At 53.4% G+C, this 11636-nt stretch overlaps 1 protein-coding gene across 2 annotated transcripts in view; it reads left to right on the forward strand.

The window, feature by feature from the left end:
- The window catches only part of TSPAN14 (tetraspanin 14), a 52922-nt gene extending 43873 nt beyond the window's left edge, over positions 1 to 9049 (forward strand). For both annotated transcript variants that reach the window (XM_061161944.1, XM_061161945.1), the window contains exons 5-9: positions 985 to 1155; positions 3063 to 3188; positions 4479 to 4523; positions 6263 to 6382; positions 7423 to 9049. In XM_061161944.1, coding sequence (XP_061017927.1) covers positions 985 to 1155; positions 3063 to 3188; positions 4479 to 4523; positions 6263 to 6382; positions 7423 to 7494 — 534 coding nt within the window. In that variant the 3' untranslated portion in view covers positions 7495 to 9049. The remainder of the gene's footprint in view (positions 1 to 984; positions 1156 to 3062; positions 3189 to 4478; positions 4524 to 6262; positions 6383 to 7422) is intronic.
- Positions 9050 to 11636: the final 2587 nt, after the last annotated feature.

Below are 11636 nucleotides of genomic sequence, written 5' to 3' on the forward strand. Positions count from 1 at the left end.
TTAAATAGCACCTGGTGGGGGAAACACATAATCATGTTTTGCAGTATATTATTTGTTGAATTTATTAGGCCAAGCCTTTTTTTCTGGGCTTAATTTTAAAAGGAAAACATGTGGGTTTTTTTTTTGTTTTTGTTTTTTCCCCTGCTTTTCAATTTTGTTTGGTTATGTTGCTTCTCTGTGAATGGAGATTACATTCTGGGGGGCCTTGTGTGTATGTATGTTTGTGTGTGTGTGTGTCTTATTTTGAGATACTGCTGGCTGTGGCATAGATGCTTAGTGTGTGGTGTGGCCTGTGCTAGTGGCTGTGATAACATGAGCTCCGCAGGCCGGAACCCTGCCTTGATCGAGGGGTGTGGACCTGTGGTTGCAGTGGCCTTTCCAGAACTCCACCCCCGTGCTGCCTGTGCCCTGCAGATGTTTTACCGCAGTTGACTATCATATGCACACAGAGTAGGTACTGATAACATTAGCAATTCCAGAGTTGTCAAGAGCCCTGCCAGGAAACTCAGATGGCCTGCGTCTCAGGTATGTGACCTGAGTGAGCCTGTTTCCTTACCCCTAAAGGAGGAGTGACAGGTTTTTAGCAAGTGCGATGGTTGTAGGTGCGAGGAGAGAGGTCAGATAGTGTAGTCTCTACACTAAAGGAGCTGACAGCCTGGTGGGCCAGGATAGCCATTCATTCCTGTGGGGGTGTTTCCTTGTTGGAGGGGGCACTCCTTCACAGGAGATGGCTGGCCCATTGTCTTGGAGCTTGCTCGTTCTTTCACTTATCTGACTCTAACCAACAATGCAGCTATGTGAGCAGGGATGAGGTGCCCAGGGTACCCAGCCCATCACGTGGGATTCCCCAGCTCCAGCGCGGGTCTCTTGGCTGCCAGGCCCGTGCTCTTAGAGGGAGGCAGAGGTTCTGGGTCAGGTGGGGGTGCGGTCTGGCCGGGAGGCTGAGGTGCAGTGACGCCCGCTCCCTGCGTGTCCCCCCTGCAGTTCTGCAGCACCATTGTGCTCATCTTCTTCCTGGAGCTGGCCGTGGCCGTGCTGGCCTTCCTGTTCCAGGACTGGGTGAGGGACCGGTTCCGGGAGTTCTTCGAGAGCAACATCAGATCCTACCGGGACGACATTGACCTGCAGAACCTCATCGACTCCCTTCAGAAAGCCGTAAGTACTGTGCCCGCCTTCTCCCTAAGACAGCTTAACTGTCCTGACTTCATCTGTGTGCGCGGCTGGGGGCCCAGGCTGGTGGGGAACATGGGACCCTCCCCCCTCAGCTCTGCCCTCGGCAGGGAGGCTGGGACGGTGCCACCCCTGCCTCTGTATAGGTTAGCTTTGTCCACGCCTGTGTGCTGACGGGCCAGGCTTGCTCTCAGGGTGCTGTCCCCCAGGTGCTTCAGGCAGGCAGTCTAGCTTCACTCGTGACCACCCCCACTCCCTCAGGCCTGGACCACCCAGACAGCCACCGTCCCTGGGCCCTGTGGGCACTGAGGGGCAGAGCTGGGCACATGACTCGCTGTCTGAGGCTATTCCTGTCCCTTTCCTTCCTGGGACCTTTTCCCCTTCCTGTTTGAGAGGACAGAGCCGCCTGGAGCAAACTTCTTCAGACCAAGAAGAATGTAACCTTCCTGGAATATGTACCCGGAGGTTAGTCTAAGCAGTCCCAGGCGGTGACCTTTTCTCTATCTGACCTCCATCCCCGTTGTGTGTGGCTGCACCTGGAGGCTGGGACCACAGCTGTCCCCCATCCCTTGCCCCTCTTCCCCCGGGAGAAACCCACTCCCCACCATGCCGGCCTCTTCAAGGCTATTGTTTGATCTCTGCTCTGCCAGAAAGCCTAGCTTCCTCAAAAACTTTTTATAGGGAACCTTTTGGTTCTGAGAAGAAAATAGAGAGCATTAAAAATAACTGTGATCTGTTCTCCTTATTAAACAGAGCTTGTTTGCCCCGTGTTTCACGTACCGTGGGCTCGATCCAGCAAAACCCATTTATGAGATCAGAGATCCTTCCTGTGTTGTTGGTAGAGACCCGCGTCCATCTGTGAAAGTCGTCACCCCACCCTCTCCTGACACCACTGCCTACTGCAGCTTTTCCTTTTCTATTCAAGGCTCTTCAATTCCACATAGCCTGGGGCTTGCTGGTGTCAAGGATGCTGGATCTCTGCATTGGCCTTAAAGACACTGTAGTTTTCGCCACTGCCTTCCTCTCCTTGAAAAAAAAAAACCTTTCTTCAGGGGTAGTCAGTAAATGATGGAGCTTTCTTTTTCTCATGGTGAAATATTGGATATTCGTTAGAGCACCTGGAACTGTGGAGGGTGGCTGGGGGGGAGAGATGGACTTTTATCTCAGAAATGAAAGTGAAGCAGAAATCCTGGTTGTGGGCTTGTAATTAGGGCTGTAACTATATCAGCTTTAAGGACAAGTGCAAAAACAACATCTGGTTGGGACATTGCTGATGTCACAAAGCTGCTCTCAGTGCATTTGGTTTTATGAGTTTTTAGACAAAGGGAGGTTTTCTTTGCTGCTTCCCCAGATAGAGAGGGGTTGTGGGAAGGGAGGACAGAGATCCTGGGTCAGGGGCAAAGCTTTGATTGCGTTACCGCTCACCCCAGTTGTAACTCTTTCCTTGGGAGTAGGGGTTCAGCAGCTGTTTTCTGTAAAGAGACACAAAAGGTGACTGGGGTCAGCTTGGCCTTTTCTTGGGGAGGAAGGCGCACTGACCATGGGAGGTGTTCTCTTGCGGGGTAGTAGAGGACCATATAGGAAGGAGAACCAGAAGCCTGCTCTGGGCTGCTTGGGGGGCAGTTGGGGAAGAAGGGGAAGTTCCAGAGTGAGGAGGGAGTGGAGCTGAGGCCAGGGTGCTGCTGAGCCAGCCTGGGGTGTTGGGCCCTGGACACAGTTCCCTTCTTTAGGACCACCAGGGTCATTTCGGTTACATCTCTGTGATGGCAGGTCCATTGGGTGGGCCTTGATTTCTCTGTGTGGTACATGGAGGCACATCAAATCCCGTGTCCCTAAGACAGACACCCACCCTGTGCTTGGATCTCTGATGGTTCCTGCCTTTATGATTGCAGAACCAGTGTTGCGGGGCGTATGGCCCTGAAGACTGGGACCTCAATGTCTACTTCAACTGCAGTGGCGCCAGCTATAGCCGCGAGAAATGTGGGGTGCCCTTCTCCTGTTGCGTGCCTGACCCCGCAGTAAGTCTGACCACCTGTGGACAGTCCCTCTGGAGTGGAGTGAGCAGTTCCTGCTTCCCTGAGGGCTCTGGCCACTTCTCTCCTGCAGACGCAATGAGCGCCTGGCTCCCCTTCCACTTGCCTGGGGCTTGTGCAGCTCTGAAATCCTGTATGTAGAAATTCCAGGAAAGTTTTCACATGGCCCACCCTGGCTCTAGTGGGCTGGGTGAAGCAGGAGAAAAACAATGTTTCCCCCTGCCGGGAGGGGCTCTCACTCAAGGAGCCTGAACAGGATACTATGAATGTAATGAACCCCTTTCTCTGAAGAAAATGCCCAATCCTCAGAAGCCTGGGATGGTGGAGTACATTGCCATCTGGGGTGACGCAGAATTCTTTTACTGTTCTTTCTTTTTCATGGGTTTTCCTCTCTGGTCTGCAGACCAACATCCTTGAGTTCCAGAAACTGAGCTCTTGGGTGACCTTTTTTGTTTTTCTTTTGGTTACACTGCGTGGCTTATGAGATCTTAGTTCCCCAACCAGGAATTGAACCTGGGACCTGGCAGTGAAAGCTGCAAATCCTAACCACTGGACTGCCCAGGGAGGTTCCTTGGGTTCCCTTGAAGGAGCACTGAATGTTTCCCTGAAGAGGGTCTGAGCCGAGAGGACAGTCACAACTGCACCATCAGCGTGGTCACACTGTTCGGTGCTGGGCCACAGGCCCTGGGCAGGTTCCTCAGCCCGGGAAGCGCTCAGATCAACAGAGGCCGCAGAGCCAGCATCTGACAACTCCACAGTGACTGTGAATTCTTCAGCAAGTGTAGGTTTTCCCTTTTAGCACAGGGATTGGCAGACTGCAACCCCCGCGCCAGAGCCGGCCTGCTGTTGGTTTTTGCATCATCTGTGAGCCAAGAATGGTTTCAGCCATTTTTAAGTGGTTGAACATAAATCAAAAGAAGAAGAATATTTTGTGACATGTGAAAATCATGCAAAATTCAAATTTCATTGTCTGTAAATAAAGTTTTATTGAAATACAGCCATGCCCATTCATTTACATATTGTCAATGGCTGTGTTCATGCTGCAACAGCAGAGTTAAAAAGCAGCTACGTAGGTGGGTCAGAAATATTTACCATCTAGTCCTTCACACAAAAGGTTTTCTGACCCTGTGCTGGCATGAAAGGTTAGCTGGCAGTATGCTGGAAGGGCGTGTGCTGTAATGGAGTTGGTGCTGGTGTTTGGTTGTGACTTTTCTAGAGCTTTCTACCACCAGCTTCTCAAGACAAAATGACTAATCTTTTCTGTTTTTCTAACAGCAAAAAGTTGTGAACACACAGTGTGGCTATGACGTCAGGACTCAGGTGAGAGCCCCAGTGCATATGAATTTTGAATTCTTCAGGTCTGTTCCCCAGGGTCTGACTCCCTGATTTAGCAAAAGTGCAAACTGGATGGAAAAGCCAGGGGAGACTTAAGGAGCCAGACGTGCCTCCTAAGCTGGAAACCAGGCAAGCGAGGGCACACACGTGGTCACGCACATACCCTCCCAAGAACAGTGATGGCTGTGATTTCACGCTCTGTGAACCACAATCCTAAAATCTAGCAGTTGCTACATGAGTGGAAAGAGGTCAGATGGAAGTTTGGGGGAACAAAGGCTATAAGTTTGAGAAGAGGCTCCTTGGAATCCTAGGAGGCGTCGTTATCTAGGGGTCCAGGATGGAGCTGCAGGAGCACATGGCCTGGTCCAGCTGCCGCGTGGAGACAGTGGTGACAGGGCATGCAGGGGCTCAGTCCTCTAAGGGCTTCTTCAGGCTGCAGGGAGTGTCCACTCGGATGTGAAGAGGTGAGGCCTCCCCCAGCCCTTGCTCTGATGGCCTCTGCTGCTGTGAATGACAGCTGGTCTGAAAGAGAGGGGTCTCAGGGAACCTGCAGACAACCCCTCCTATTCGAGGTGGACACTGGGGATGTGACCCTCCTGTTTGGGAAACCTCAGCCCCCTCTGCAGTGAGCTCCACTTGACAGAGATAGGCCTGTGTCAGCATCAGCTTCTCCAGCTAACGAATTTTGTCACCATTTGTGTTAGTCGCTAGGGCTGCTGTAATGAAGCGCTTGGGCTATGTGGAAACAGGTTTATTTTCTTAGTTCTGGAGGTTAAAAGTCTGAGATCAAGTTGCCAGCAGGGTTGGTCCCTTCTGAAGCCTCTCTCCTTGGCCCGGATGATGTCTTCTCCCTGTGTCCTCAAATGGGATTCCCTCTCTGTGTCCTGACCTCTTCTTAGGAGACCCCAGTCATACTGGATTAGGGCCCACTACAGGGACCTCATTTTAATGTATTTACTTCTTTTTTTATAAGCCTGTCATCAAGTACAGACACACTCTGAGGTCTTGGGGGTTAGGACTGCAACATACAAATTTTAGGGGGACATAATTCAGCCCCTAACACCGCTAACAAATGAATGTTCTGTCAGTGTTTCATGGGTGATGCTGACAGGGGAGGGGGCCGGAGCTGGTTGCTGTGTGGGGAGGTGGGGGGCATAGGGACCAGCTCCTGGCCCGTCCCTGTGCTTCCTGAGCCTCCACTTGGGGTCAGGATTAGAAAGAGCCGGCTGGCTTGTGCCCACTTACGCAGGCTCTGCTTCCTGGAACTGGTCTCCCATGGGCTAGGGCACACGATCTGAGAAGCCCCTTCCCTTCCCTCTGCTGACTCAGAAAACGCTGAATCCTCTTCTCCTGGTTTCTCTCTTTGAGGCACATCTTCCTTCCCGCCCACCTCCCAGCCTGCTCCCCTTTCTCCAGATACAGGCTGTGGAGTGTGTTGATCTTGAAATCTGTGGAGACCCTGACAGAAAAGGTTAAAGATCACAGTGAGGGAGCCTTTACTTAGGCAGGTTATAAAGTGCAGACTGTCCAGGGAGGGGCAGAGGCCAAGGCCAGTTGATGTACTTCTCCCGGAGAGTTCTGTCTGTCCGTCTGTCCTTGGCGCCTTCCTCCAAGATCCCTCATTCCCCACTGAGCTTTGCTCTGCCCTTGGCGGGAGCCCTCTGGGGAAACGGGGTGGAGACAGCCTGCATGTCACAGGCTCAGGGCGCTGTCTTTCCCTGCAGCTGAAGAGCAAATGGGATGAGTCCATCTTCACGAAAGGCTGCATCCAGGCCCTGGAGAGCTGGCTCCCACGGAACATCTACATTGTGGCCGGCGTCTTCATCGCCATCTCACTGCTGCAGGTCTGTTCCCACCGCCTGTGTGGCTTGCTCTCCCCTTGAGCCAGATTTCACATGGGGAAAGACGCTGGTAGCTGGGGGTGCCCGAGGCCTGGGGTGAGTAGGCTGGCTAGTGTCTGCCAGGAGAAGAACTAGCTAGAGAATTTAGTGAATCAGAGAAACCAGGAGTTTTCCAGTACTACCCAGGGCTTGGAAAAGCTGGCAGCCTTGTAAGCAACCTCTGAAGCAACTGAGGCTGCTGCTGTATGGAAAAACACACCATTTAGAAAATGTACAGCTCTGACCTTTCCTGGAAGGAGGGTCACTGATGTGGACTCGGGGTCACCAGCTGTCCATGCACTTTTCCCTCCTTTGCTCAGTGGCTGGTTGATCTCAGAGGAAGGCCGAGAGACAGAAGCATTGGGAAAAGGAAAGAAAAAAAATTTACTTGCAAAGCAGGCAAGGGCTCAGACTTAAGAAGGAGTGGCTCATCGAATACCAACCACAAAAAGAACTTAAAACTGGTGAAAAAGCCAATTTCCTCAGGTCACCGAGTTTACATTAGTCTGTTCCTGGTAGAAAAACATCATTCTTCCCACACGGTTATCCCGGTCACTGAGGTCAGAAGTGTAGCACAGTCCAGGCCAGGGACAACCTCGTATTTATTGTAGAATCCAGGTTTACGGGAAATGTTAAGATTTGTTATTTTGGGAATCAGAACCAGTCAGTGACCCTGTCATTTCCGGTTTCACCCAGGGCACAAAGCATGTCGTGGTTTGCAGTCTGGGACGTGCAGGGTCATGTTGCGGGCAGGCCAGAGCATCCGTTGTGCTTCCGCGGTGCTGCTGTTCACCTCTTCCAGGCTCTTGGGACCTGGCAAAGCAGACCCTGGGCTCCTTTGTCTTTACTGTGGGTTGGTCTCCTTCAGCAGGTGCCCATGTGCTGCTCTCGGTCCTCAGCCGCGGGCAGGTGTGGGGGTGATGGGCAGTGTGGGCTACCCTCTCCACCATGCCCTCTGGGCCCTGATGCTGACAGCTGCTGCCTCTGCTGCCCTTTGTTTCCAGATATTTGGCATCTTCCTGGCGAGGACCCTGATCTCGGACATTGAGGCGGTGAAGGCAGGCCACCACTTTTGAGGAGCCGGAGGCAGGCAAGCAGAGCTGAGCCACACCATGGGGGCGGCAGCCCTTCGCCACCATTAGCGTCATGTCCACAGGCAGAGAAGCAGAAGCACCTGGCCAGAGCCAGCACCCCGCCTTCAGCATCCGCGTGATGTGGCCTGTTTCTGCTTGCCGATGCCGAAGACCGAGGGGCCCCCTGTCACCCACACAGACTGGTGACTGACACCCCCACGGGGGTCCGCCTGGAGTCAGAGGCCCCGTCTTTAAGTGGGGGAGGTGACTCTGAGGGACCAGCGGCTCTGGTGGCTGCACCCAGGCCTCCATCGCACATGTGGTTGTTGCTGGCCTCAGAGGCAGCCCCATCTTCTGTGGACCTCCGAGTGCCCGTGCGGCCTGCAGTGTCTGCACACGTCAAGGGTGTGGGCAGGATCCTCAGCCACATCCAAGTGAAGTAAGCCTGAGCCAGCACGTGGCTGGTGCCACGGGAGTGCCTCGTCCCCTGTCTCCCCCACTGCCCCCCAGGACGGGAACTGCTCCAGCCTAACAGCATTATGCCCTGATGGCACGGGGGGTGGGGTGGGGGGGCGGTGGGCATGGCTTTCCTCTTGAGCGTCAGCTCTCCTTTTCCTAAAGTGTGTAAATAGTTTATTTATAGGGGTAAGAATGTTCTCACACCACGTCTTCATTTCCTCTGGAATTCTCCTCTCAACAGCCTTACGCGGTGTCTGGGACTGACGCCAGCCCTCTGAGTTCCCTTGAGTGTCTCACAAACCAGCTCCATCAGCTTGTCATCCCTCATCACCTAGCTGCACTCACAGACTCCCCCTTCGTCTCCGTGCCCCCAACACGCATACCATCACTCCCCTCCCCACTTGGCCTCACTGACTCCTGGTCTTGGTGCTACTGAAACTGTTACCCAGAACTTGAATCCTGACCCTCCGCTACTGCAAGGCCAGGGAACCCTATCCAGAGACAGCCAGCCGGAGACCTTTGGCCAGGGCTCCTCTCCAGGCTGCATGCTAAGGGCCGGCTGGCCGGCCTGGCGTTTTTTTTTTGCCTCTCCTTGGACAGAGAAGCCCTGTAGCCAGCCCCTGGGCTGAGCCATGGACCTCAGCCTGCAGCTGGATAAAGGCTCATATATTTCGTTGAAGACTTTCGTGGTGACCCTCCAACCCCTGAAGGGGATATCTGTGGTCATTGTGTCCACCCTTTGGGTCAGGTTTTACTGGGGGCTTGCTTTTGGAAATGAAGTCTGTCTGATGTCCTGAATAACTTCCCGGGGGAAGCTGGGGTGTCTGTGCATCTTGGCTGGGCTACACTCTAATGCCTCTCTGGATCTTGTTCTACCAGTTCTGTCCTCGTTCAGGGATGGAGCACTACCTTTACTTACTTGCCGAAGTGTACATGCTAGCGTGGTGTATACTGGTGGGTGTTTGTTGATGACGTTGGTTTTGTTGTTTTTTACAATTTTCTTTGTAGATTAGGGGAAGAAGAATGCTTGTGTTTTTAGGAAGTGTGACGCTTTTCTTTGACTGCCAAACTCTTTTATGGAATATATCTTTATATTAATGCTGCTGCTTTGGTTGTTTTTGTTTGGGGTCATATCAAGATGGCATTAAGCACCTCGGTGGTAAACTTGGTTGCCAAGGGAACCAATGGGATTGGGTGTGGGTAAGCACCACAGGAAGGTAGCCAGTTGACACAATCTGAAATAAATTTCATTGGGTGATTTTTTTTTTTTTAAGATTCCACGTGCCACTTTCAGCGATTGCTTGGAGGTTACGATAGAGCAAGCTGGCTTGCTCAGCTGTAAGCGCAGGGACTTTTGACTCTGTAGGCCCAGAGGAAATGTTATTTTAGGTCATAAGCATACAGCCCCAGGTGGTAAGGTCCAAGCAAAAGAGCCTGGGAACACTGGGCTGGAATCTGCGACTGTGTGAGCTGTGTGTCCTAGACCTGCTGGCCCATCTGTGGAGAGGGTCAGCGGCTGTGCCCACCTTGCCAGGTGCGTCTGATCCAGCCCGCCCTGGGGGGTCAGTGTCTGCAGGCTCTCATTGCTGGTGTGTGCACCGCGGCTGCTCCTCGACAGCTCTGCCGTCCGTCTATTCAGGTGGACCTGGCGACCCCTTGCAAATATCTTCACAGGTCCCAGCCCAGTTCAGGGTGAAGTCTACCTACCTGTAACTTATTTAGAGTTGGCTTTGTTTCTTAATTATTTTACAGAATTTGCTGACCACTTTCAGCCATTCCTCTGACTCTGAGTTGTGTTGAGGATAGAAAAGAAATGCAGGCCAAGGAGTGCTGACGTGGCATCTCCAACGCTCTGGCCTCTCTCCACACAGCCACAGTGCAGCCCTCCCGGTCACGCCCTGCCCAGCCTCCTCTGAGTCCCCAGCCACTCCCAGTCCTCTCAGACTGAGGCAGAGGCCAGCCTGTGGCTCTGCATGTCCCCTCCTGTACCCCCCCCCCCCCCCGCCCCCATACACTCTAGATTGAAAGTTTCAGGGTCTTTGTCTATCCTTCCTGTGACTCTCCTGTCCACCTCCTCCTCCTGGAACTGCCATGCTATTATCTTTCCCACTTGCTCTCCTTCTTGTCCCATCCCACATATCCACCTCCCAGAAAGCCTGCCTACCGACCTCTGTGCTGCCAGGCTCCAGCTTTCCTTCCCAGGAAGCTGCTTGTCTGGCTCTGGCCACCTCCCGCCACTACCCGCTGCTTTTCTCACTTGCCTGAAAGCTGCTCGGCCCAATCACCAGACTCAGTGCCTCTCTCTTGGCCCCTGTGGCTCCTGACGCCCTGGACCAGCCCATCCTCAAAGTCCTCTGTTTCTGCCGCCCAAGCTCCCAGGTGCCTGACTCTCTCCTGCCCACGCTTGTCCCGCCTCTAGCTGCACCTGCCGGCACTCACCAGCCTCCTTGGGCTCGCTTGACCCCAGGGCAGGGCTGTGGGCGGGGCAGGAAAGCCATCTGTGCTGCTGCATGGGTTTCCCCACAGGAGTAACAATAAAAATGAATGGATCCAGAACTTCCTGGAACAAAGGAAGTACCCAGAGTACTTAACAGTTAAAAACTGATTCAGTCACCAGGACAGCTCTGGAGGAGCCATTTTTGTGTCCAAAACACGAAAAAGGTAAGTTACGAGTTAAGATTTGGAAGAGGTGGATTGAAACTCTGGGAGCCTTGCCCCTGAACCTGCAGCTGCAATTAAAATAGATTTGGTGCCTGTGAGCCTTGCTTCTGAACCACTGATTGGTGCCTGCTGAGCAAAACCAGCACCAAGGGCAAGGCTGTGAAAAGTATCAGTTTCCTGACGGTGATCCAGTTACTGAGCTCTATGGCAGGTTGACAACCATCTGGAGAAAGTGAAGATCCCCAGCTCTGTACCTGGATCTGGATGCCTGGTTGGCTTTGGTGGGCCTTTGGGAGAGCATGATGTCATCCCGAAGGACCTCTGTCCCACCCTGGGCTAGAGGCCCTGGTTTTGAGCAGGAGGCTCACTTCTGACCTTCATGACCAGAGCTGAACATCTGGGCAGCTTACTTACCTTCATGAGCAGCAGCCTCACTCCCCTCCATGACCAGAGCAAGCCTGCTATGCAGTAAGGAATCGGGTATAGCTTTCTCTCCCAGAGATACTACTTGGGGCTGCTACTAGAGCAGTAATGGGCATGTCTGGGAGTGGGCATGTCCCTGGCAATCTCAGGGACCCAGGGGGAGAGCTCCTTAGAACAGGAGGCTGGGTCAGAGGCAGCGGAGGAGGGGTTGAGTCTCGGCAGTGGGGACCACCCAATTGCCTTTTGGCTGGCAAGCTCAGAGTGTAGACTGCAAAAAAGGGGAAGGAGATAGCCCAGTGGTCCCAGGACATCCTTCTGCCCAGGTGTCCGGAGCTCAGCCAGGCCACGTCAGGGTCCAGTGCCCTCAGCTGTCCTGGGTGAGTGGAGTAGCTGTATGACCTTGGGTGGGTGTTTTCTAGCTCTAGGGTCATCCGCAGGGTTTGTAGGCTGTCTGCCCCCAAACTGTGGTAACCCGTCCCCGGGGACCCACCTTGATACAGGCCCTTGCATGTGCTCATCTGCCATCCAAGAGGATGCTGCCCAGCCTTCCAGGGCAGACTGGGCCTCCTGCAGCACCGTTCTTCATCTGGGCACTCACTCCA

Source organism: Dama dama, chromosome 15 (genome assembly GCF_033118175.1).
Source record: "Dama dama isolate Ldn47 chromosome 15, ASM3311817v1, whole genome shotgun sequence".
Classification (NCBI taxonomy): Eukaryota; Metazoa; Chordata; class Mammalia; order Artiodactyla; family Cervidae; genus Dama; species Dama dama.